The sequence below is a fragment of the Daphnia magna genome, linkage group LG3 (assembly GCF_020631705.1).
Source record: "Daphnia magna isolate NIES linkage group LG3, ASM2063170v1.1, whole genome shotgun sequence".
Lineage (NCBI taxonomy): Eukaryota > Metazoa > Arthropoda > Branchiopoda > Diplostraca > Daphniidae > Daphnia > Daphnia magna.
The window spans coordinates 12,150,278-12,175,313 of record NC_059184.1 but is presented as its reverse complement, the minus strand read 5'-3'; the positions used below and the strand labels follow the sequence as shown (position 1 = coordinate 12,175,313).

Below are 25,036 nucleotides of genomic sequence, written 5' to 3'. Positions count from 1 at the left end.
AGCATGCCAAACTGTAGTCTTGTGAGCGTGAATGCTAGTTTAATACCCCCTGTTGACTAAACAAGTCTTCCAGGATTCGAACAGTTATGCTAATGCTAAGTGATCATCAAAAATTACCTAAAAAATTGAAAAACAAAGAAAAAAATAATGCAATACATAATTTAAATTACCTTATGAAGGGCAGCATAAGTATATTTTAGAAACCGATAATGGCATGCGGATTTTTTTTCCAATGAGCAATGACAATAAGAGAAAACAAGTCGATCAATTCTTCACTTTTTTTTTCGATCTGCGGAACATTTCGGGCAAAACCATTTCCCTTTTGGTTTGGTCGTGAGGCTGACACAAGCAAAATGAAACCATTCAATTGGGCACTACAAACAAGTAAGAAAAATTAGAAAAAAAAATAACATTATTCAAAACTGAGAATATTTTTACGTCAGGGTTATCGCAGCCAATCATTTCTCCGTATGAAACTTGATGACAAAGACAGTACGTAGGCTCATTAGGATCCACTGGCATGTCAAGAACATCAGCCGAATGCCCAATGGTAGTGAGACCAAAATTGGCTGAATTTTCGGGAGTGGTTGCAGCTGCAACGTTCTTTTTACTTGATTTCTTGCGTGCTGGACCTTCTTCAACTGTTCACATCGAGGTTAAAACATAAAAGATTAAAATTTTACAAGCTGTTTCAATTTATACCTTTCATCGGAACTTCACTGGCAGTAGTACTGATATTTGTTTTATTTCCTTTCTTCTTTTTCTCCACTTTTTCAACAGACTTTTTCTTATCTTCTGCAGGAAAGCAAATAATTTTTTTTCATGTTGTTAATTTGTACAATAGAATATTTTACTTTTGACTACTGGTGGGGTGTCCTCTTCTGCTGAGAGAGTTGCAACAGAGGATTTTTCTTTAATCTCTGTTTCAAACCTGGCCAAATCTGAGTCAAGACGTCTGATGTGTTTATCAACCTAATTTTCAAACATGTTACATGAATCATAAAGCAAAAGTTGTAAAACATGGATAAAAACAAACAACCAGTTCATAAGTCTGAATGGCCAGCTGAACTTTATCATCTCCATATTCTTTGGCTTTATTAAAAAGCTTCTGGATCTTTTCCATTTGTTCTTTCCGCTTTTCTGGACTTGTTTGAGAGACTACTTTTAGGTAGTCTTCTGCATGGCAATCAATCTCCTTCATGAGGGATTGAGCACGGTTGTCTAAATCTCTCATCAGAGAGAAATTCCTTTGTAGTTCAATAGGCAAAGATTCTAAACCTAAAAATTGAACAAATTAAATATTCAAAATGCTATTCCTTTATATTTCCATTTTCTGGAGGAATAGACAGTGGATAAAATTCCGATTCATCTTCAACACTTACTGTCCAAATAGTGTTCAAGATAAACTGCACTAGTCATTTCTAATATTATTAAGTCGTTTCAAGTTTGACGTAAAGATATGAATGATCCGTATGCTATTGTTGAAACTTTTTTCACTTGATTATGTATTTCAGGTTCCAGGTTCCCAGCTAGCCCAATTCCCCTCCGTATTAAACGTAAACAAAAAAACAAAAAAGACTTTTGCGAAGGCGGCAACGGTGTGATTGTTGATATGAGGCCTCCTCTAACCAAGCACCAAAGTAAACGAATAGCTAGGTCTCGGCCCCGGTTCTCGAAAACCCGGGTTACCCACGGATCGTCGCCAAAAATAGTCGCCCATGGGCGATCCAGGTAGCCTATTTGCCAAGATGGGTAAGCTGGGCTGGTTTTGATTGGTAAGCCGGGTACACCCATCGCCATCTTGAAAAATGACGCCTTGTATGGCACCAAGTTAAAAAACAAGGGAGTGTAGCAAAAAAAGTTTTGTTTTCTGGTGAAAACCGCCATTTTTTGGTGAAAACTGCAAGCGCGTGTGGCAACATTTTTGGGAATCGGGGAAAAAGTAGCGTGCTCGGGTGAAAAATCGGGGCTAACCGGGTAGCCAAAAAATAGTTACCCCGGTTCTCGCTTAGTAGAAACGGTGTACAGTATAGACCTTATTAGTATCTCTAAGTATGGGTCAAGCCGACCCCCTAGCGGTGCGTTGCAGTGTGAAGGGGTGCCGTGAACAGCCGCTTTTTATTTGGCTCGCCCGATGTGGTTGTTCCCTAGGTTTTTCAACGGTAGCAGACGACTACCACTTTTTTTTTTAAGTTTTCTGTCATTTTTTGTCTTCTCTCTAGTGCAGCAACTTTTACACCTTTGTTAAAAATGGATATATTTAATAAATATTGACGAATTCTATTTCTAATGAATTCTGCACTAGAGAGAAGACAAACGTGTTTAATATAATGAAATAGGCAATGTTGCGAAAGGCGCAAATTTCAAAAAATTGTGAATTTCAATCACAAATTTAACATATAAATAATTGCCTAATCTAGATGAATTTGGTATTTAAGGATAGGGAATTAAATTAAGCTTAAATGAAATCAATTTCTGGACACATTGATTGGTAATTTTATAGATAACGAACGAAAAACCCCAATTTTTACTATACCCCCGAGAGGCGAGGGGCCTCCTATACTAGCGAACCTGGCGGGGAATCTTGGGACCCTTTACTGAACACCCGCCGTTTCTTCCAAGAGACTGGAATAGCGCGAGAGTGTACCTTTCCTATTATATCGTGGTTGATCTATGCCGGATTCAAGTTTTGCGGATGGCTGATTTTCGGCCCGTATCATTTCAAGGTTTTAAATTATTGTCTTTTCTTCAATAGGGTCACATATTCATTCACGTATTCATTTTTTGTTTTTTTGTTTTACAGTTTCAAACTATTTCTTCTACATCCGAATGTATGTTCTCGCTGGTAAACGGTGATGACATGTTTGCGACTTTTGCTGGCATGTCCGATAGATCGGCGTTAGTCTGGTATATACCTTGGTCACATAAAATAAAAACGGGGATTGATAAAGGCTACTGATACAAATATCAGGAACGGTTTGAATAAGTTCAATATCATTAATGATTTTGAAAGATTGAAATTCCAGCAATGGACTTTAATTAGCCAAATGTCATTAAGGGTTTTGAATAATTTAAATGCGAACACTGATTTGTAATAACATAAATTCCAGCCATGGATAACATCAGTAGAGTATCGACAACTATTTTGAATATTTTATAGGTACTGCGGGTGTTAGTTTAGGAAACAATGAGTTGGATTACGATTAACCATCTGACGGTGGCTAGCAACGTGGTCTTGTTGGCCGATCTTCCCTGGATTCGATTGTTCTTTAATGCTGTACACGCGAAGAAACGTATTTTTTATTGCAATAAAATCCAGTTTAATAAATATACCAGTGTTTCGGATTTTCTAAATTTGCCGGATTTGACTCAAATCCAAATCATCGCGTGTGTTTTGAAATCCGTTCCAAATCCTAAGCTCGAAAAAATCAGCAAAATCCAATCCAAATCCAAATCCAAATCATTTTAAATTTGAGAAAATCCGATCCAAATCCGATCCAAATCCAATCCAATTCACAATCAATTGTTAATTTTATGATTGCAACATGTAACACATAGTTACATACAAGTTCTTCTACATATTTCTGTGTCAAGGTAAAAATTTTTTAAATTTCCTTTTAATTTTTTGACTTTAATCCCTAATTTAATATCAAATAAAAACCCAAGACTTAATTGGATTAGTTTACTTTTTAATAGAAGTTTTGCTAAAAAGTCTGTTCAACTTTTGATTTCTTACAAAATCCAGATTTTTTAAAAACTGTAATAACAGGTTCCTTTAGATTTCTTAAGTTGGATTAAATCTTTTTATTTATGAGTATTCTGAATGACAATGGTGAAAAGAGCAAAAGAAAAAGAGTTAGCCACAATTCATCATTTGTGTTTGACAGGAGTCACAGGACTCATAAGTTTCATATTTCGCTTTATGAAAAGCATTTTCGCGAAGAGAGGAGGCTTAATGCGATTTCTTTTAGCCGATGCAATGTCCGTGGCGGTGCTAAAGACCCGTTCGATCTCTCCTCCCGAAGCGGGCACCCCGAAGAGCTCCCTTGCTATCAAAGCCAACAACGGTAATCGATGGGCGTTTACTTTCCAATAACCCAAGGGACTAAAGCGCAAGTCAGAAGGACAATCATTGTCAGGAGAATCTGGACCACTTGACGCAAGTCATGAAACTAACAAAAAATACCAAAAAGATTAGAAATGTAAGTACAAGAGTCACAATAACTATTTTTTAGTGACCATAAAATAAAGATATGGCTGCCTAGTGCCTAGTGGAAAAAACGGCTAACTGGTAGCATTCCTTACATACTAATAGTTTTAATATACGATGACGAAATCACGAAATTTTTCAATCTAATAAAACGGTAAAGAGTATATGTCTGGTCTTACACACGATGGAGGTAAGAGGATCAAGTGTTGAGTCTGCAGACGACAAGAAAGGTAAATACTAAACAGTGGCTGGGTGGTACACGAAAAAAATTCTAAAGTGGAAAAAAATCCGAAACAAATCTTTATAAAGGATTTGGATTTGATTTGAAAAAATCCGGGTTTTTTTTGGTGGGGATCAAATCCGATCCAAATCCAAGCCATTGAAAAATAAGGCAAATCCAAATCCCTTAAAAATCCGGGAGGATTTGGATTTGATTGGATTTGGATTTGATTTGAAAAAAAAATCCGAAACACTGAAATATACAAATGTCTGCCATCATCTTACATTTCGTTCATTTCAAGTCGAGTAGACCTATAGCCTATGCTCCGATAAAGATTGCAAACTTGTTCGATACGATAATTAAAACACACACCACTAGGTGGCCTTCGCACTTTTTATGTCTGCGTGTGTGAAGTCTGTGTGCATTTTTTTAAGTAACGTCTCAACGTCGTACTACTGTCTTTGTTACTTAAAAAAATTTAGTGTCTTTTTTCCAGTGATTAACTCCGTAATCCCGTGTCCTAATTACTGCTGTCTCTTCTTGTGTAAACTAAACGGAAGAACCAAATGTTCTAATGCATATTTGTGTATTGCATATTTGTGTATTGCATATTCGTGCAGTGCATATTTATGCGTAATCAAGTGAAGCCCTACTAATGAAGGCAGAGAGAAGCCCACATGCTGTATGTGATGGCTAGCTTAAATAAAGAACGAAACTAACGAAACGCCCTTGTTATTTCTATATTCAACAAAACTTCGTAAAGTTTTGTATCATCTTCCATTTGGAATTTTGAAGCGATCAGCAATAGGACTTACTGATCGAATTTCAGACTTGCATGAAAAATCAATTGGCATTTCGGGGTCATCAGGGCGAGGCTAGGGGTGAAAATTTTTCGCACCGAATTCTATCGGGGTACCTAATCGGGAATGCAACCACGATTGTAACCAATCGATTTACGCAAAAAATAGTCGGTCGAGTTTCTCGCCCTTATTGCTCCGATTACAACCCGATTATGGCTCATTTTACCGCCTCCCAAATTTTTACGTTACAGCTGACATTTTTTATGACATCAAGGCAATCGGGGTAACATTTCGTTTTTTAGATGCCTTGCCTAGGTCGACGAAGTGGTCCCACGATTGTGCCTCAATTGGCTTTTTCCGGGGTGGGGCGGGGACCCCGATTAGAGCCAATCGGGACCGATCCCTGGTTCCACTCCTATAGAGCAAGTGACTGACGCGAACCCCCCAATATTTTACGAACGCGCCTTGGTGTTTTGAGATAGTTTTTGCGGCTGGAAGCCATGTTTGTATCGAGAAACAAACATGGCCGCCAGCCGCAATTCCTCTCTTAAAATAGTAAGGTGCGTTCGTAGAGTTCGCTGTTGTTCGTAGATTTGACGCTTTCCGATTCCGATTTGACACATATCCAACATAAATCCAATACACTATTCAAAAGCAGAGTGTGAGTGGGATATGACATAAACATTAAAAGTTTTTATTCTTCACAATGCCCAAAGAAAATTCGGCTAAAACAACAAAAAAACCGTGTGCGACCAATGGTATAGCGTACAATTTGCCTCTTAAGGCAAAATTATAAGTATTAATAACTATTATAATAAAATAATTAATTATTTAAATAACGTTGAGCTTATTTATCATAGAGATTTTTTAATATTGTGGGGTCCCACTTCGGTTCCGGTTCGGAACCAGACGGTTTTACTTCGATCTAACCGCCAAAGAACAGTAATACCGATCGAGTTTCATTCCGATAACGACCCGAACCGATGACGGTTCGGTTAGTTCCGAACCGTTGGCACCCTTACTCTTCGCCATGCCCAGCTCTAAGATAATCCCCAGTAGAGGCATTTTTTCTCGCTCCGAAGATATATCTATAACATACATTTACACACGTTGCATATAGTAATTTTGTGGTTTCGAAATCGAAATTAACGCTCTTCCACGAAACATAAACCGCGACCTTCTTTTGCTCATCAACGATGTGGCGCAAAGGCCATATAAGTTAGGAGTGTCGGAAACCGATATCATTTTCTCGACAGCTCTGTTGCGAGCCAGAACGCCCTTTTGGATCAGTGTAAACCGGTGTGTACTACATGACAGTGAAGACTAAAGTTAGTGTATAGTATGAAGGTAATGAAAGTCAATCACCATCTTTTCTCCCCTAAATATTAACTATTTTTGTCTGGTTCTTCATTTTCACTGCTAGCAGATTATCGTTTTTTGTGCACTGTTGTTTATCAGCACGACAGTCGACACTTTACGTTTTGCACCGCGTCACCTCAAACCAGGATTTGACTATGTAGGATACGGTCGACTTTTATTTTTTCTAACTTCTAGGTTTTATTTATTTTATTTTGAATTTCTTTCTTCTCGTGCTGTGAAAATATTTGAACGCATATTCTATTGAAATTTAAAGTGATTGGCATTGTTTATTACGTGATTCCTTAGCTTTTACCAGCGCCATTTGCATTTGGTTATGCCATCAAAGAAGAGTATCATGGTAACTATGCTTACGAAAAGAGCGGCAATGGCATAGTTCGAAGTGGAACTTATCAGACCCTCCTACCAGACGGCCGAAAACAAGTCGTGAACTACAAAGTAGAAGATAATGGATACATAGCCAATGTTAAGTACCAAACAGTGGCTGAGAAAGACGATTTCTATTAGGCCTTTCATTAACGATTTGACTATTGCCTACAGTGCATGCTACAAAATGTTAGTTAGAAACAATTACTACAAAAGTGAAGAAAAGTAAACATTTCGGAGCTCCGTAACTGTAAAGCGTCTGTATTTTAGTAGTGCAATGCAAATATATAGGTCTACTGTACACGCGTCAATGAATGAATTTAACAGAATACTATATATATTCTGTTTGAAATGGGGTCCCAGCTAATGCACCACTGAAGTGTAGCCTACCCTAACTAAGATGTAGGTCTATGTAAAATGCAACTAACATGCGTACAACTAATTGGGTAGCGCGTTGGTAGCCTAACTGTTCGAAAAAAACTTGATAAAAATTTATGAAATGAAGTCCTTGGGTGGGAAATTATTCGCGGTTATTCATATAGAAGCGTGGTTTGGAACATGAAAAACCGTCAAGTTAGGAGAGAAATCTGTTGGACAATTCCTTTTTATGTTGTAGAATATAAAAATTATTTTTTTAAGAGCTTATGAAAATGTTAGATAGAGTAGACCTACCATACACAATTTATTGTACAAGTGAGACTGTTCAAACCTTTTGACATCAGTGTAGCGTCATTCTCGGCTGCTAATCGCATCTGCTGTAAAAACCTGTAGTCTACTAGTTTGAAGTTCCACTTTCAAGCATAATAAGCTCATTTCTTGGCGTGGTATGCCATTGTTTGTACACGACCGAAACCAGATCCAGATATTTACTTCTTTGTATCTACACATTGTATTCAGCAAACAATAAAACAATAAGAATCACTTGAAACAATAAACTTTTTTCGCATTATAAAGTTGATGCCAGGTCTAGGCGTGAAATCTTTCGAACTTGGAATGGAAGGAACGGAGGCACTATAGGCCTATATCAGTTTTTCAAGGAAATTTTTCTAGGAAATTTTCTGAGACCAATTTCCAAGAATAAAAATATATTCATTGGTTGGTGAGAAACAAGCAAATCTGCGGTTGCAAAGTTTATACGATATATCGAGCATTAGAGGCAAGTATATAGCCTAATTGTTTAGCACCACGTAAATATGGACGGTCTTTACCTTTTATACAGAAAATGTTTCTACAAAAATGTTGAACTATGTAGTTCAAAGCCGTATCATATTATCAGAGCAATATATGGCAATTTAAAAAAATGTTCCTTGATAGTGAATTATAATATAAGAACTATTTCATTATTTTGTTTCCGGCCGATCGATTGACACAGTTTAGAATGGAAGCTAGGCCTATTAATAACCGCCTGAAACAGTAGCTAATATTCGAGCATGTGTGCGATGTTTTTAACGCCGTATAAAAAGAGATTGCAATATTTGTAGTCTAAATCCATCAACTTTATCCTCGGTAAGATTATTGTATGTAGGATAGACCTACATTGTTGGCCGAACTATAACATTGTGGATTCAATAGTCTACTGTTCTGCTAACATGTTTCCCTGTTTTCTTTTTTTTTTTTCCTTTTCAAACAAGAGGCGATGGAAGTGGGACTCGCATGTTGAGCATTAAAAAAAGAACAAGGTTTATACAAAAAAAAAAAAAAAATTTTTTTTTTTGTTTTTTTGTTTCTACGTTCTTGTTTCAAGGAAAACGGACAGTTGTTTTGGAACAAAACAATTGTAAGCTAGACCTACTTGATTGCCGTAACCGAAGAGATTTCACTGGTGAGAGTAGCTCAGTAGCAGAGTATTTCTATGCAACCGTTTTCCAATTGGACTTTATCTTCACGATCTATTTGGATTACTTTCTAGGATAGGTAGGCCTATAGCCGTTTTGTCAGAAAAAGCTCTCGTTTAGATTTAACGCCGAGTCCATTTGAGAAAGGAAAAAGAACGAAATGTTCTTTGCGATTTTATTTTTTAAGGTGTCACCGCCATAATGATGCAATGCCAGAAAAATATTTCTTTGCTCAAAAATCCATAAGTTACTTACTTTGAAGCCCAATTAAGTGCAAACTGTTTATTTATGACTCTGCTAAAACTTGTGTTTTTACAACGTGAAATAGAAATTTGCACTGATGATGTGTAACAATATACTGTACATAATGTGCTGTGTAGAGGCCATTACGAGAAGTTCTTTATTTTACAAGACTGTTATATGGAACCATGTATGGAACCCATCAGGTGGCTACTTATTTTTATTTTACTTTACTTTCTAAGTATATGCCGTAATAAATTGAAACCTAGCTCAGACGAATGGCTGGACCAGTTTCGCTGGTGGTAGGTTTCTCGCTGATGGATTGTTCGCCAGAATTGCGGGACGTCTTGTTGTGCTTTGTTCGTCCTCGGGGCTCTGTCGTTTGTTTTGTTGCCCGTTTCGAACGAGTAGCAACTATGTGATTGTCCTCCGCAGTGTTTTCGGTCTGTTTAATTAAAAGGGTTTTGCATCAATAGATTCGTCGGATAAAAACAACGGAACTGTCGTGTATAGTGCAATGTATGAAATTCTTACGATTTGAGTTGTTGTTGTTCCAGCTGTGGCTGTCGATCGGTGTAATTGCGATTGTGAATGAACTTTACCGCTGGTGTTTGAACAAGCATTCCCCTTTAATCTGTTCAGCACAGAAGCAAAATTATTTCAACAAGCGATTTGGATTAATTGGATAAAACACCTCACTAGCCACATATTAATGATTAAGCCCACCTGGAGGCAGTTTTTGAGACGTGACTAATGGCGTCTATTCGGTTCGTCGTGGCCGGCGTCGCTTCCCTGATTGCGCGATGCGTCTCAATGTGAAGTTTCCGCAGCCAGCGCTCCATTTCTTGGCTGTTCCGTTCGGTAATGACTTCTGGTTCGCTTTCTAATATGGCCAGCTGATTACGGAAGGCATTCCTGTCGTCATCTTCATCGTCTCCCTCCTCACCAAACTCGCGCGCAATTTTCTTTTTGCGATAGAGTAAATGTTCGCTCACATTTTCCATGCTGAACATTTTGACTGTTGTATGAAACACTTCGCCTGAATTTTTTTTTTTCAAGAGGAAATTTGGGTTACGTGCATCTTACAAGATTAGCGGTAAACGGGATTGCATGCAAACCTTGCGTGAAATCTTAGTTTACCGCTGAATGTATCACGAGAACTGAATCACAGGCAAAAACACAATGCAAAAGAAAACACTGTGCGTATTGGAAATTTTTCATTTATTTCGAATCACGAAAGATGAAGACGCACGATGTCAACTCGATAAAAACGTAAATCTATTACCATTTGCCTCGGCTGGAAACTGTTGTCCAGGTTTGACTCGTCTGCTCGGTAGATTCACAAACTCAGAGTTTTCCATATTGATGTTAGTAAACGGTTAAAATGTGCAAGAAGCTAAACAGCTATAAACTAAAACAAACCGGATAACCCGTTTAAATCTGACAACGTACCGCAACGACTCGGTCTTACGAAGGTGGATAGGTGAATGCTTTGCCCGGACGGAGAAAGGACAAATAAATGGCCCACCTGACTACCCTGCTGATAATGCGCAGTAGAAAAATATAGAATGATTACCTATTCAAGACAATCCTTCTCGTGACTTACGAATTATGAACTATCTGAATCTTATGTTCCATGTAACTTTAAATCAGGGGGTGGACTGAAAATGCTTAGCCTAAATGCCTTTTTTTGAGCGGTGAAAACATGAAAAAGTTGTTTTGCATTACACGGCATGGCTTCATGGGGCCCGCCTTTAACCGGGGGGTGGCAACTGATTCATAACTCGTACACTAGGTCCAGAGTTGTTTTGAATGTTAAGCCAATCTTTGAATAGAATAAGTAAAAATAATTAATCTTTCTTCAATGGTCAGTACAGGCAGATTATTAATGAATTAAATAAGAAAATTATACTATCAACATAAAAACATGCAGTTAACCATAAGCGGTTTTTCACGGTTTTTCAAATTTTCAACAACATTTTTTAACTTTAAAGTCCAAAAATTTTGCATTTCGAGCGATATGGTTCTGAAGTTCAACCGTCAGGATATAACGCCCAAAAACCCCAATTTCTTGTCAGAATAGAAGCACGCATTGACCTACGTTCAAATCAAATACCTGGAAAGGAAAAATGGCTAAAATCGCATCAGCATGTAATATTTCAAACAGAGCTAGTCTTGGTTTACATGTATATACAAGCTTTCCTGGAATCATCGTTCCAGTCCAACATGGGTTAGGTCGGTACACGAGAGGTCAAACAGTATAATATATACGCAATAAAACACGCAACAATTTGAAGTAAAAAGAAAATAAAAGTAGTAAGTAAACATACCTCGATTTCAACCGCATAATATAGCCTTTCTAAAAGGGTTTCTACACAACTATGCAAATCCTTTCCCTCAGTTCACCACGATCTTGTTCGACTGTCATCGTACCTTGCTAACGTAATTTTTTCTCCTTGTCACGCATATAACAATTGTTCTTGATAAGCAGCTCGCAATTTCGGGATTGTCAAAACTTTTCTGCCACGCTACCCTGGTAGAAAACACAACGTGCCCATTACCTGACATGCCACTGACCTATTCAGGGGTGATCTGTCCTTTGTGAACGACAAATGCCTTACAGCCGCGCTCTCTTTGATCGAAACGCCAACATTCGATTCCAAATCCTTTCTCAAGTAATTAAAATAAAGTAACAAAAAAAAAAAAAGTTTTTATACAGGATATGATTTTAAGAAAAATAAAAACCCGCAACTGGCCGTTGGCACGTGATAACCAAGTAGCGTCAAGACAGGCAAAACGACATCAAAACAAACTCCATTACGAAAAAACATGTTATGGTTTAAACCGAATTTATTTTATACAAAAAAAGAAACCAGAAAAAAAAATTATCTATATCATATATTTAATTTTGTCTGATTTCAATTTCAGTTAATTTTCTTTTTTCACTGTGAATTTTTTTTTTTCTTTAAATTTTTTTGGGGGGTTTTGTTTAATGCGCTTTGCGAAGGGAAGAATTACAGGGCCAACAAATGATGTACAGGAAAACACACAAAAAACAACATTGGAACGTAGAACTGAAAGCATAGTCTTCTTCTGCGGTGTCGAACCATTGCAGCTCTGCGATAAACTAAACGAATACAAAAATATAGAGTATTTCTGGATAGAAAACTATCGAAAACTGAAAAAAAGGGAGGAAAAAACATAGTTCGCGGTAGCTCTGAAAAGAACAAAGGCAGAAGGCACACAAATTTTGAAAAAAAAAAAGACAAGAAAAAAAAATTAACAAAGGAACATGTTTTCAGTTGCCATTTCAGTTGCATTTTGTCAAGTTTTAAGTGAGAAACAAAAAGATCGCACTTTCACAGTTTCATTTCCCATAAAATGATGTGGGCATCGTTGGTGTTGGCCGGACTAGGAACCGAGTGCTTCCTTTCGCCGTCCTGTTGATTTCTCTGATACGTGTAGACGTAACCGCGGCCTCCAGAGAGCGTCAAAACAGTTCGAGGAGCATCCATCGTCGATTTCGCAGGATCTACACCGCGCTGATGGCCGCGTTTCAACGTCGACGCTTGACCACTACTCATTGTCAACATTGTGGCGCTAGGTGTCATTGTGTGGCTGGAAGAATCCTCCGATCCGGAAGATGTGGTATAGAGGGACGAGCGCGAGTCTACCGACCAATTGGAAAGATCCAGCGAGCGCGGGCGAGCTGCTTTCATGTGTAACCGCCTGTCCAGCGTACTGACTTTAGCCGGAATTGCTGCCAGGTCCGGATCACTTCGACGGAGCGTTTCGTACATGCTGCTGACGTTGCCAGCGCCAGCGCCTCCTCCACCTCCCATCAAACCGCCTCCATCCGACTCTTCATAGTCCTTAATGTTCATCAGTTCACCATAGAGGCCAAAGATGTCGCACTCGGTGGCCGTTGAAACGTGACCTCTCGGTAACGTTCGTGACAAACGTTTGGCCATCAACGGGGAGGATTCTTTACTCCTGCGCCTCAAGATTAACGGACTGTCCAGCGCAGGTGAACGAGCTTTAGGCACCGTGTTGAACTGACTGGCCAATTGGCTAACGGTGACCATGGGCTTGCTACGAGGCGACGTCGACTCATTTTCGCTTTCTTCGTGGATGGTTCCGCTGGGTGGTAGACTAGAAGCCATCTGATGTTGCTGAACGGGCATGGAAGCATAAGGAGTTGGAACGGGATTTTTGCTTCGCATTTGCAGCGTCAGGAAAACCGTGATTGGCCCGCTATGAGCGTGATGAGATACGTTGGCCCGGCCACTGATGATCGGCACACCTTCCAGTCGTGGAAGAGGGATACTGAGGGCTATACCAACGTTGGTCCCTACCCACAAAAGACCTTTACAGGCCATTAGGGCTGTCACGTAGACATTCTGTGACGTCTGCTTGGAGAGCCGGTTAACATTGGACGCCACGTTGATGTCTTGCAAATGTCGAAAAGTTTCCGTATGGTACAGACAGATGGTGCTACTGTGCCGCAATGATATCCAAAGACCAACACCCGAATGAGCCATGTCATGGATCGTTCCGCTGTGATCTTGTTGCACACTGAAATTGCGCTGCACAAACCAAATATAATAACAACAGTTTAGCGTACGAAACCAGATAGGACGACAAAATTCAATACCAGTGTTTCCCCCGTGATCCCGTCAAGGACAAAGACACTCCGACCACATGCGGCGTACAAGGCGGAACTGATGGGAAGAAGTGATACAACTGGCTCGTCTCCCAGCGTGACCAGCGTGGCTGGTGAGTTGAGCTCCCAGATACCTTCACTATTGTTGCGCTTGAAAATGGCCACAGTTCCGTTGGCCAGGGCAACAAACATTTGATCACAGTGATATCGTAGTTGAACAACAGGCGCCGGGAGACTCAACGATCCCACTTGTCCCGTTTTGCCTGGTTCGTGTGCGGAGTAAAGCAATATCCTGGAAATAAAACCGACCAAAGATGAACGACGGACGCAGCGAAGAATCAGATAAAACTAAATCTACCTTCGGCTTTCCGTTCCCAACCAAACTAAGTCGCCACGGATTTGGTCCGTCGTTTCGAGGTTATCATACAGCGCTTGCGTTCCAGGCGAGAACTCGACCGACGTCACTTTGACTTCCACCAAACTAAAAGCACCAGCTGCTTTCAAAGATGGGCCGACTGGCTGTTGGCTCGTTAACAACGTCACGTGGCTGCTGATACCGTCACTGGTGACTATCCACAGAAAACTGTGCAGGCGCGGTCCCAAGCAGCGGACACTAGGAACTGATTTCCTAACTAGAGTTGTATAGAAGCAGCCGCAACGCACCTGAATCCATCAAAAATCCATTAATCAAAATTTAGAGGCAAAATGAAAGAAATTTATTTACCTCGGTTTCATGGTGCGATTTATAGACGGGCAGCGATTTGACAAAGAGAGGCATCTTTGTGGAAGGCCGTCTTTCTTGCTCGAGTACATCCCACGAGGGAGAATTTTTGGGATCTAAAGCCAACTGCGCCAGACGCAGTTCTTCAGGAAAAAAACAAACAATAATAATAAAGATAATTCTATTTTCAGGAAAGGCGGGATGATTTTTAGAGGGTTTACCGATCACCCAATCTTTCCGAATGTCAGGGGACTCTGTTTGGAACGTGAACTTTTCCTCTTTACCGGACCGATTGCGAACAATCAGCTGTAGGCAGCAGGAATCGATCCAAGCCATTTCTTCGTCCTTTTGTTGCAGCTGTTGCTGGATGCGATTCAAAGCGGCTCTTGCTGCGACCCTATCCAAAGTCTAACAAAACCCAAATGATTGATTTAATGAGAAGACAACGTTTTTGAAAGTGCTACTACCTCATACTGGCCGTGAAGCGAACCAATCAACGAATCGATACGCGTGATGACGTCGTAATCGTGCATCAGTTGATTCATCTCTTGGCAGAGATTGTCCACACCACTAACGGCTTCTGATGAACGTAAATTGGAGCCGGATGAAAGTAGGCGGCTGAGTGTGGGTGATGTGCTCGTGTCTTCTACCTAGGGTTGGTTAAAACAGAAAACAATTAAGAGAAATTTGCACGTGCAACACAAAACAAAACAAAAACAAGCAAAAAAAAAAAATTAATACGTTCATAAATTGATAATAATAATAATCAGGACTGACCTCAACGTCGGTGATGGGGAATGCCCACTTGAGCGTGAGTCTTTCGGAAGAGTTGCGATAATCGTCTCCTGATTTAGAGGCCACAGTGACGCAGACGAGCAAATCGTTTAACAACAGCAAACGTCGCTCTTTCGTCTTGGATATCATCCCACTTTGGTTGAACTCCTAGACATTTCCCAAAAGAAAAATTGGAAATTTAAAAGTGTTTGTTTCCATTTTAATGGAAAGAGAAAAAAAAAATAAAATAAAATCAAAAAGGTACCACAAGATTCACGTTATCCTGGCGGAGGAGGTATCGATTATTATCAGCCAGTGGGCGTAGTGAGAATTTCCCCGAAACGTGACGCAGTGTGTCACGGAAAGCCTGATACTGCTCCGTTTCACGCTTTCGTTCGTTGAGCAACTCTGCCAAACTTTCCAGTTGCGTTAGGGCTAATTGTAAGGACATGCGGTCTTGATGGCCTTGTGGCGTGTGCTTCAAAAGGTCCTATTCCATCCGAAAATAATGTAATTAAATTTTGGAATCATTTGAATCGACATCGACACTGTATGGAAAGTGGTTCGAAACGATTGATACCTGAAGTAAGAGAATGAACTGAGGAAATCTTTGTACGGGTTTGACCATGAGACCGAAGAACGACAACCGATCATGAGAGGATATCTGTTTGACCTATAGAAAGAGAAAAATAGTAGTAATTGAAAAATGAAATAAAACGATCAAATCAAAGAAAATAGATCGAAACCTTGAGGAAATCAGCGAGGGCGGATTTGCGTTTGGATTCTTGTTTGGCCACTTCCAGCGATTGGGAGAAATTATTAATGAAATCGCTATAAATATCCAAGACGACAGCTTTGGAGAAGTTTGCCACAAAGACATCGCCGATTTTCTCTTCTTTGTCCCACGTACGGGCGCATTCGGATAACGCTAGCCGGAACAATGTGTGACACTGCAAGATCTCCGGCAGGCGATGGAACAGCGTCGATATCTTATTTGCACCAAGTATAGGCGGATTGCTCTCTTCCAGCGGTTTCTTATATTCCTTCAGAAAGATAACAAAACATTTTTGCTTATTAAAACACAGGTTTTCTTGTAGGCAGTTGACACAAAACGAAATACTATTAAAACAAAATATAATCAAACTTGAATCACTGAACACCCGGAAGACCATCCTCACTCTTTATTTGACCAGCCCCCCCCTTCCCTCATCCTTCCATATAACCCCTACCTAAATATTAAATATGCTGACTTGTTCAAAGAGAAAGAAAATGGTTGCTCAACAGATCATAGGGGTGAGAGCAGCTGAGAAAATAAAATGATAGAGGGGGAGGGCCTTAACTGCTCACTTCCTTTTTCCCTTGCAAAGCAGTTTGTAACTTGTGTGTCAACGTGAAAGTAAACAAGGTCGATAACAGGGAGACGCTTTTTCAGACACACACACACACACACACACACACACAAATCGAGATAACAAGAGGAAACACAACTCACGTTGACAAGACGCTGAAGCGAGGCGACGTAAGAATTTTCGCTGTGTATAATGGTGGCCACAATGTAGCGCCGCTTCAGTTGTTCCGCGTCGAGATTGGCTGGAATCGGAGGCAACGTCGGAGGCTGATGACGTCGCTGGAACAGCGAGCCTAAAGTAGAGCTACCGTTGCCTAAACCCAATCCAGCCATGATTTCGTCTTCTTCCAGCAACTGCGGCAAAGGCAGCGGTCGGCCGGATGGGCTAGACGTTTTCGTAGTTAAATCGGCTGCTAGATTATTGCTGGCGGATAAACACGGACTGGACGAGATGGGCGAGACGGTGTTGTCACTGATGAAGCTGAAGCTACCAGGAGACGGGAGACTGGCCGAGGAACGTCTCAACGAAAACAGGCGAGAAAATCGTCGTTCGCCGGACGGTGGCGAACTGACACCGCGTCCAGCGATCGGCGTCTCGACAGCTCCAGCATTTGATTGATCTTCCTCGCGACTGCGACTACGCGCTCCACGTAATTTATCACGAATAGATTTACCCGTCAGCAACGCCCGCAAAGTTCCCGATCTCCTAATTATAAACGAAAATGAACCACCTTGTCGTTGTTTTTAGAATTCATAAATCAGTTACATTGGCGAAGGAATTTTGTCGGGATCGTCGTCATCTTCGCCGACAGGCTCATCTGAAGAGAATGTTTCAAATTCGCCAGATCCCCAGCTATCATCAGAGCCACATGGAACTTGATGATTCTGGCGTCCACTTGTCTGCCCAGGCGAGAAACCGGAATCGGCGGTGGCGGTCGTGGTACAAGACGAAACAGCCAAACTATCTGGCAACGCTTCCGAACCGGCCATAGAATTGCTGCCGAACGAGTTGTGGTCGATGTCTTCATAAATCCTGTTGTCGCAGTCCACCACTATTTCAATGGGAAGCAACCGAAATGTATCAATGCATGAAAAAGTGCCTTTAGCAATGCGTTTGCATTGCGGTATTAAGAAATTGAACGGTCGGGAAATTAACTGACTCTTTGCTAATGGCTTTTTTAAATTTTAAACACGCGTCTAGCCTATTTGTTTTCTTCCCATGGCTTACTCTCAGCTATATTCTAAACAAACCGACCCCGTTCACCTGACGAAAGCCAACTAACGATCTGGAACGAATTTTACGGGCATGGCCATGGCCACGATTTTATTTTCTTCAAAAATGTATAGTAATCGTATGAAACTATGGAAGGGGGAGGTGTGTAAACCATTAAAACAGAAACTTCAAAAACTAAAATGAGGAATTCAGTCGCTGTGCACTACAACCGGATATCAACTGGCAATTGGGTATGTCGACTACGCCTTTCTCCTCCACTTGGGTTACGTGCCTACATTTCGGACGTGGATGCCACATCTAGCACTCCACAAGTGTGTTTCTGTTGAATTTCAGAGCAGAGCAAAATGGAAGACTTAAAAAAGGGGCAAGTAGAAAATGATCAAACAGAGAGAGAGAGAGAGAGAGAGAGAAAAAAATCAAGTCAGACATGGGCATTCATCAACCTCGAGTGTCGGGTGACTCCCCCCCATTCCTCCGAAATGGGTGGGCACCCGCATTATCAAACAATGAAGCACAAAGAAGAAGATGACGTGCGGCTTTTGTCAATCAAACATCAACAGAAACCAGTCAGGTTACGTGCGACATTGCCATCTTCATGCCCAAGAAAAAAAAAAAACTAAACGAAAAGGCCTATTTCTGTCTTTTTAACACGAGGCTTTTGTTTTCCAAGTGAACAACTAAACAAAGGAGTGGGGAGGAAAAAATATGGGGGGGGGGGAGATTTTTTTTTTATGACATCAATATCCGGTTGCATCACGTGGAGCCAGTCTATATGGGTGGGACGTTATTTTGACTAGTAAATTCTTCTTCGTTTTTTTGTACAAGATAATAGAGGAACCTCTCTGTATTTTTACGGTATTTACGTGATAGAATAAACTTGAAAGCAGTGACTAGAGAGAAAATAAAAAAACAATGTCAATATTTACCATCGCTTCCATTTGTCGAAGACGAACCAAGAGTGGGTGAAGGGACCAGGCAGTCGTTGGTAGCTGAGGCGGCGATAGCGGAAGAATCGGCAGTGGGTTCGGCGTCACAGGCTGACCGTCGATCTGTCAACATCACCCCCAAGACGTAGACAAAGAAAAAGAGAGAGGGAAAAAAAAAAAAAAGAAGGACCAAAAATAAAAATGTTAGTAGACCGTAAAAGACTTCAAGAACATCAAACCTCGACAAGATAAGTAAATATGACGGAAATATATGTAAAAACCTAACAAATTTTTTTGTTATACATATTTTTAAAGAAAAAAAAAAAAACTTTCCCTTTTATCTACCTTCGCCGTATAGACTCGAGTCAGAGTTCCACCTATCTCTTTATCTCTCTTATACGACTAACGTGTGGTGGTTCCTTCCGTTGTACGCAACACCTGTTACCCTAAGGGGGTAGTCCTCCTTTTCGTTTGTTTGCTCTCCCATTGAGATGAGTAACGTCGAGGGGGTGAAAAAAGATCACAGTCATGATGGACGACATCTTGTTGAAACGAGAGAACAAGACCACATGGAACATACAGTTCATCACCGCTAGCCCCACTTTCCGCCAAGGATTCGATCCATCAAACTAAAGCTAGGTGGGGCGAGCCTTTCGGTAGACAACAACAACCAAACCACAAAAAAATAAATAAAAAAATTTCACAGAGGATTGCCTCACTCCAGGCCGCCAGTGCGTGATCGTGAAAAATGACCGCAGGTGTGAACGACAACCAGTATCGAAAGTAAAAGTGGAAAACCGCCAAAAACACTCTGTATACATGGGCGTTTTCTTTCCCTTTTTCTGCTTACTCGTTCAACTTCGTGCTAGTAACCGCCGGCCAGACGATGAGCCGGATCCGACGTAAAAAACAAGGGCAAAAACAAAAAAAAACCCAAAACGACGAAAAATGTTTATCTTGAAAACTTACAGAGGAGTAGGACCACGTGCTCGTGTGTCTCTTCCTGATTTTTGTCCGCTTTTTTTCGATTGATTTTCCTATGCGAATCAACACTCCAACGTCCCGACCCGCCAAACGAGCCAGCGCCAGCCGAACGCCTCCTCATACGCATGCTTTGCCGAGTGGCGGCCATAAGATCCGAATAAACAGATGACGATTCCATGTCCGTTAGCACCACATTTGTTCCACGACTACTGGCCAACCAAAAAAAAAAAAAATAAAAAATAAAAAAAAGCTGGTGAGGTCAAAAGGTCTAGCTCACATTCGCTCCAAGCGATCGTCTCGTATTCCACAGTAAAAACAAGAACAGTCTCATTCGCTTCTAGTTCGCCATTCTCCCACTGATTGTTCCATGAATTCAAAAACGACACGTTTTTTTTTTGTTTGTTTCGTTCTCAAAACGTCCCCTCTTTTTCGTTGTTGCCCAAGAAACACTTCCGCCCGGCAAACACACGGCACCTGCCCCACAATTACGGTGCACTCTCCCACGCACAGCGCCTCCTTCCGTTGATTTCAGCACCCAAACGAGCCGAGGTCCACGACTGTCGCACTTTGGCTTGCATGTGAAGTTTGTCAGGGCTAAATAGTGGCGGCAGTAAAAGAAGCGAGAGAGGATAAGGGGAGTGGCGCTCACGAGCGCTTCCCAATGGTTACTGAGGCTAACGGGCGAGGAAGCCCACGATGGGGTCGGAGAAAAAAAAAAAAAAACTTTTGTGCTTCGTCAGATATTCGGCTGCTTGTTGCCGTCATCTGAGAGAGGCCAATCCATTCACTAGAGGTCCTCACTTTTCTGTGGTCGTAATCAAAACTATAGGAACCAGCCACTTCATTGGCATAACACAACCTCCAACAATGGGCGAGGAGAGACTACAAAGCTACGTCGTCGCGTGTGTGTGTGTGTGTGTGTGTGTTGGGAAAAAAAATGGTAATGGTGGAGGTCTTTCGCCTGCAGACTAGACAGTAACGAGGGGGGGAAGGGTGGCGTCGTTCGACGTCGATGGAAATAACCACCTATTTTCCACCCTTACATTCCTATCATTGTTTTTCTTTTTTTTGTTTTATGCACCGGATTCTCTCATTAGATTGGAACGGTCAACTCGATGGGAAAATAGCCGGAGTCAATGTCTTTAAAAATACTGAATACAGTACAAAGGGCTTCTTTTTTTTTTTTTTCAATACAAAGAACTGCTTTCCAGTTCCCGACAATCAGGAATACGATTGGCTAGACAAAGACTTGACGGGAAAAAACAAAAAACACAATGGAGTGAGACACGATAAGAAAAAAAAAAAAAAAGGACAAGTGTCTCACTTCTAAATCAAGTGTTTAGCCTAGTCGGTAAGGTTTGGAGTGTCGCATTCACCTAGTTATAACCTTGTGTGCGGGCAAACTTAATAACTGCAGGTTACCAAGCCCTTCGAGTTTACCGTGTTACAGCCTCAGGATGGCGTGTTATTATAGCATTGTTTCCCAGCAATACACGGTCATTCACATAATAATGTAATATAATGAATGAAGCATCATTAGACGAGTACCAAGAACCATGCCTAACCCTATCTGGCATCTAGCGGTCAGAAAACTAACTTTCACTCTCATTCCCCTTATTCTCACTAACGCGATAAAAAAAAATATACATATAAACTCAACACAACACCACAAACAAAACAAAACAAAACAAAACAAAACGAGAAAAAAAACAAAAACACGTCAGAAAAACCTGTGTTCAGGGCGTTGCAAATGGGCAATAGCGAACTGGGGGAACCAGTACACGAAACAAAACTACTACTACTATTACAACTACACCGAAAAGTGCTCTAGGGGTTCGACAAAAACAGATTGTAAAAACTTTCAAGCAGCTAAAACGAAAATGGTACAAATATTGCGTGATGTACCAACTGTGAAAGGAAAACGAGTAACTGGGTGTATCCGTAAAAAAGAGAACGAAGTGAACTTAGGAAAGTAACTTTTCGCGAGTCTGAGATATCCGAATCCGAGAAAACCAGAACGGGGAGCAGAGAATTCCACAGTGACCTTGTTAGACAACCGGTACACAAAGGAAATCCATAAACACCAACAGAAAAATAACTCTCGCTCTTTGTACTCCATTAAAAATTTGCATTCTCGCTTGCTTTCGTACGGTCGAAATCATGCGCAACATAAGAGCAAGCCGATTTAGCACTAAACAGTAGCAGGTAATTTGTTCAGTCGACTCATGCCCAGGGTATTAAACGTTATTACCCCAACGTTCTTCATTAAATTTTTGTTTTACTATGTCCAACTCATAGCTTTGTTAATCGAAACTCTCTACGATTTCAAAATCACGCTTAAAAAGACATTTGAGTAGAGGCAATTTGACTTCTTTTGGTTTTTCAATTCGTAGCCAACCCAAAGAAATTTGGTTTTTGAGGTCAGCTTTCCACTGTGCAACGCTAATGAATTATTCAGATGACTTAGCCCGAACAAAAGGGCCGTCAATACGTTTTTTACAGCCCACACAAAATATTTATTTATTTACTTTTTATTTATATTATATATATTTTTTTACCTTTATTGACGAAGGCAATCACCTTCTTACTCCGCTTGGCCAGCATCTGCCCGCACTTCTCCGTCCAGTCAGCGAGGCCTTGGATTCCATGCTGGAGGCCTTGGTGAAGGTTGCGGATGCTCTGGCGCGTATCCGAACGACTGCTGGATGCCACAGATGACGAGGTGGAATTAGATCCGCGTGAAATGACACTCGGCCGTCTTTGAAGTCCACCGTCGTGTACACCGAAATCGAGAGATTCACAACGCACTAAAGATCGTTCCCCAGCACCGATGAATTGCGACATCGTGAACGAAACGGACGAATTCGAACGATTATGAGAGATGAATGTCCGTGGCAATCTGCCTGTCGGTGGAGTCGAAAACACCGGTGTCACTTTATCACTAACTACTTCCCCGATGCTACGCGATCGATTCTTGGCAAACTCATCGGCCGCGCCTAAATCTTGTGCGAGATTCTCTTGCTGATCCAGCGGAGGTGGCGACGGTGACGGCTCGGGTGTTTGTGGTTTGAGGAAATGCTCCAGATCGAGATTCAGTTGATTGAGAACTGTATTGTGGCCAAGTCGAACGCGAGCCACCTCATCCATCACTTCGTCCACCAAACTCGTCGTCGCTTGTTGGAAACGCGGCAAATGTTGTGGCGTATGCGTTGGCATGGCGACCGATTGCTTATCCAAGGCCAAGCGCCGTTGCAGTTCGTTGATTTCTTCGTAAATATTCTCCTCGCGTCCGTACGAATTGGTAAATACATTGTGGCCTCCTGTCGGACCTTTGCCGTACACGGCCGGAGTCATTTTTCCTTCATCGACGGAAACGGACTCAGCTCCGACGCGGAGATTTATGTAGTCCGGTTCTTGAACGACAGGCAATTCATCAAGATCTGTCGTTAGGAGTGAGCCTATACGACGATCCTGTTGGAGCCAGGAACAATCATTTACGGCCGTCGAGACGGCGCCAGTTGCGTCACCATCAGCAACAATAGTGTCCGTGCAAATGGCATCGCTCGTACTCTGAATCCCCGTCTCAGCTCCACTGGCTTCCTGTTCCAAGACGGATCTTGGCGGTTGAGCATAGCGGGCAGAATAGATCTTGTTGCCGATGATCACTTCGCCTAAAGTGTCCATGCCGGTCGCCTTCACTGTCAAAATAGATCATCCAAAAATATAGAATATGGTTGAGCTAGCTATACCAATAAGTAAATACGAGAGATCAACTTTTTTTTTTTCAGTTCAGCTCAACGAAGGTTTGTACAAAAACTATTCTTCAATGACATCATCAGACTTTTTCTACCTTTCCCCCTAGGGCACAGGGAGTGCGAAAGCATTCTCAATAACGAAAACAAAAAAAAAAAAAACCCTGAAAATGATGGCACCACATGAGGCTGGTTTTATAAAAAATAATCACAAGATAATCACACAAAAAATGAAAAAAGACAGAAAAAAGAAATCGGGACAAGTAAAAATACTTTAGAGCGAAGAGCAGCTATTATACAAATCCCTACACCATTTTCAAAGGCAAGTTGCACAAAGGAAATAGATGAAGACTTGAAGCGGCATATGTTTTGACTTGGCCATGAGAAATCACCGCCAGACTTGATAAATAGGCCACTGATGTGTGTGTGAGACGGGAGAGAGAAAGAAAAGAGAGGACAGAGAGGGAAAATAACAAATAACAGACTTGAAAGTAATTTGAAAGCCCGGGACATGAGTTTGCATATCAATCTGTCGATATCATTAAAAAGCCCATGTTTTTGTTTTAACAACGCGAACGTCACGCATGCATCTTTACTCGCCTAAACTGCGTTACACCGACACAATCCTTTTCCTTTAGCAAATATCCTTAGTTTTCTTTTCCTTTACAAATACAGTGATGAACAAGTGGGCCTTCCTACCTGATTTTATGAAATCACAAAAGACTACCTTCGCTCACGCGTGTTGACTCACTAATCAACCGTGAAATAATATTTCTCTAGCAAAAGTTTTGATTGTTAAACAAGTGGAGAATAGAAACAGAGTTTGCACTTGAGGAGTGATGAAGAAAGCACAAAAACGATCAAACAGGTGATACAATGGATTTCGCTATCAAAGGGGTTTACTATTAATATTTCACTACTGGACGTTCACTTCCTGGTTAAAAACAGAAATATTTAACTTGAGGAATGCTGCCACTGTCACAAAGCACGTACAATGTCTAACATCGTTGTTCGATATGGGTTTAAGGCATCTTACTACTGATTACGAGAGAGAACTTTACCTGCTTTGCTTATGCAGCATCAAACGAAACGGCACTTTTATAACAAATCCATTGCAAAAACATACAATATAATTAAGCTACAATCTCGTACCAAGGCTGAAGCCGTCATGAACTGCTCACAACCTCACGACTACAACAGACTGAATCCAAAATCTTGTAAAGTGTCTGCTGGGCTCAAGGATAAACCCAAAAAGCCATCTATCGAGGTAAAACGTAAACATTTACGGTGTTGAGCGACTAAACCAGCAAAACATAAAACGAGACAGATTTAAGAAATATGAAATACATTATATCGCATAGATAAAAATTCAGAATAAATGATTGAAATCGCATTGTGCCACCTCAGCAGTCCTTTTCATTTGGCACAAGGAAAAAGTCGGAAATCAGGTATATAATGTACCCTCGCGCCATGACATGCTAAATACTCGCTCTGGGAGCCCGGTTGTCAAAGCCCTACTCTCTTCACGGTCGGACAACATCGCCGGAGTGGTGGCCGGTGGGGGGAATCATGCTGGCGCACCAGCA

The 25,036-nt window shown here is 41.1% G+C and overlaps 4 protein-coding genes and 1 long non-coding RNA gene across 11 annotated transcripts; 1 reads left to right on the top strand and 4 right to left on the bottom strand.

Moving 5' to 3' along the window:
• Positions 1–160: 160 nt before the first annotated feature.
• On the bottom strand, positions 161–1,577 carry LOC116918903 (inhibitor of growth protein 5). The gene is made up of 6 exons (XM_032924701.2): positions 1,383–1,577; positions 1,040–1,278; positions 855–972; positions 703–795; positions 439–641; positions 161–374 (listed from the first exon to the last, which is right to left on the bottom strand). The coding sequence occupies exons 1-6, from the start codon at positions 1,417–1,419 to the stop codon at positions 273–275; spliced, it is 792 nt and encodes a 263-aa protein (XP_032780592.1). The 5' UTR covers positions 1,420–1,577; the 3' UTR covers positions 161–272.
• A 2,212-nt stretch (positions 1,578–3,789) lies between these two features.
• LOC123470741 lies at positions 3,790–4,410 on the bottom strand. The gene is made up of 2 exons (XR_006644486.1): positions 4,240–4,410; positions 3,790–4,172 (listed from the first exon to the last, which is right to left on the bottom strand). It is a non-coding gene; the product is annotated as an uncharacterized LOC123470741 (long non-coding RNA).
• A 2,006-nt stretch (positions 4,411–6,416) lies between these two features.
• On the top strand, positions 6,417–7,274 carry LOC116918900 (pro-resilin). Of its 2 annotated transcripts, none has more exons than XM_032924696.2 (3): positions 6,417–6,577; positions 6,657–6,746; positions 6,896–7,274. In XM_032924696.2, exons 1-3 carry the CDS (start codon positions 6,572–6,574, stop codon positions 7,112–7,114), a joined length of 315 nt encoding a protein of 104 aa, XP_032780587.2. In that variant the 5' UTR covers positions 6,417–6,571; the 3' UTR covers positions 7,115–7,274. The 2 variants fall into 2 exon arrangements, with proteins under 2 accessions (XP_032780587.2, XP_032780584.2); XM_032924693.2 differs by having other exon boundaries at positions 6,420–6,577; positions 6,654–6,746.
• A 1,801-nt stretch (positions 7,275–9,075) lies between these two features.
• LOC116918899 lies at positions 9,076–10,547 on the bottom strand. Its single transcript, XM_032924692.2, has 4 exons — positions 10,334–10,547; positions 9,775–10,087; positions 9,583–9,682; positions 9,076–9,493 (listed from the first exon to the last, which is right to left on the bottom strand). The coding sequence occupies exons 1-4, from the start codon at positions 10,407–10,409 to the stop codon at positions 9,314–9,316; spliced, it is 669 nt and encodes a 222-aa protein (XP_032780583.2). The 5' UTR covers positions 10,410–10,547; the 3' UTR covers positions 9,076–9,313.
• A 1,333-nt stretch (positions 10,548–11,880) lies between these two features.
• On the bottom strand, positions 11,881–24,669 carry LOC116918898 (rho guanine nucleotide exchange factor 10-like protein). 6 transcript variants are annotated; one of them, XM_045171453.1, is made up of 15 exons: positions 24,512–24,669; positions 22,257–23,396; positions 18,715–18,837; positions 17,321–17,606; positions 16,699–17,260; positions 15,953–16,249; positions 15,787–15,879; positions 15,472–15,696; positions 15,210–15,374; positions 14,900–15,082; positions 14,654–14,840; positions 14,436–14,575; positions 14,070–14,374; positions 13,703–14,003; positions 11,881–13,634 (listed from the first exon to the last, which is right to left on the bottom strand). In XM_045171453.1, exons 2-15 carry the CDS (start codon positions 23,380–23,382, stop codon positions 12,408–12,410), a joined length of 5,220 nt encoding a protein of 1,739 aa, XP_045027388.1. In that variant the 5' UTR covers positions 23,383–23,396; positions 24,512–24,669; the 3' UTR covers positions 11,881–12,407. The 6 variants fall into 6 exon arrangements, with proteins under 6 accessions (XP_045027388.1, XP_045027390.1, XP_045027389.1 ...); XM_045171455.1 differs by having other exon boundaries at positions 22,257–23,391; positions 24,512–24,647; XM_045171454.1 differs by lacking the exon at positions 24,512–24,669 and adding an exon at positions 24,150–24,293.
• Positions 24,670–25,036: the final 367 nt, after the last annotated feature.

Bases quoted from the DNA above. Each gene is read 5' to 3' on its own strand.
- LOC116918903 (XM_032924701.2), bottom strand. From the start codon at position 1,419: ATGACTAGTGCAGTTTATCTTGAACACTATTTGGACA. The intron at 973-1,039 runs GTTGTTTGTTTT...TTTGAAAATTAG, and splicing joins CCATTCAGACTTATGAACTG to GTTGATAAACACATCAGACG. The intron at 796-854 runs GTAAAATATTCT...GCTTTCCTGCAG, and splicing joins CACCCCACCAGTAGTCAAAA to AAGATAAGAAAAAGTCTGTT.
- LOC116918900 (XM_032924693.2), top strand. The intron at 6,747-6,895 runs GTAGGATACGGT...GTGATTCCTTAG, and splicing joins TCAAACCAGGATTTGACTAT to CTTTTACCAGCGCCATTTGC.
- LOC116918899 (XM_032924692.2), bottom strand. From the start codon at position 10,409: ATGGAAAACTCTGAGTTTGTGAATCTACCGAGCAGACGAGTCAAACCT. The intron at 10,088-10,333 runs GTAATAGATTTA...AAAAAAATTCAG, and splicing joins GTTTCCAGCCGAGGCAAATG to GCGAAGTGTTTCATACAACA. The intron at 9,683-9,774 runs GTGGGCTTAATC...TGTGCTGAACAG, and splicing joins GTCTCAAAAACTGCCTCCAG to ATTAAAGGGGAATGCTTGTT.
- LOC116918898 (XM_045171453.1), bottom strand. From the start codon at position 23,382: ATGGACACTTTAGGCGAAGTGATCATCGGCAACAAGATCTATTCTGCC. The intron at 17,261-17,320 runs GTAACTGATTTA...GTTTATAATTAG, and splicing joins GACAAAATTCCTTCGCCAAT to GAGATCGGGAACTTTGCGGG. The intron at 14,375-14,435 runs GTAAATAAATTT...TGATGGATTCAG, and splicing joins AATCGCACCATGAAACCGAG to GTGCGTTGCGGCTGCTTCTA.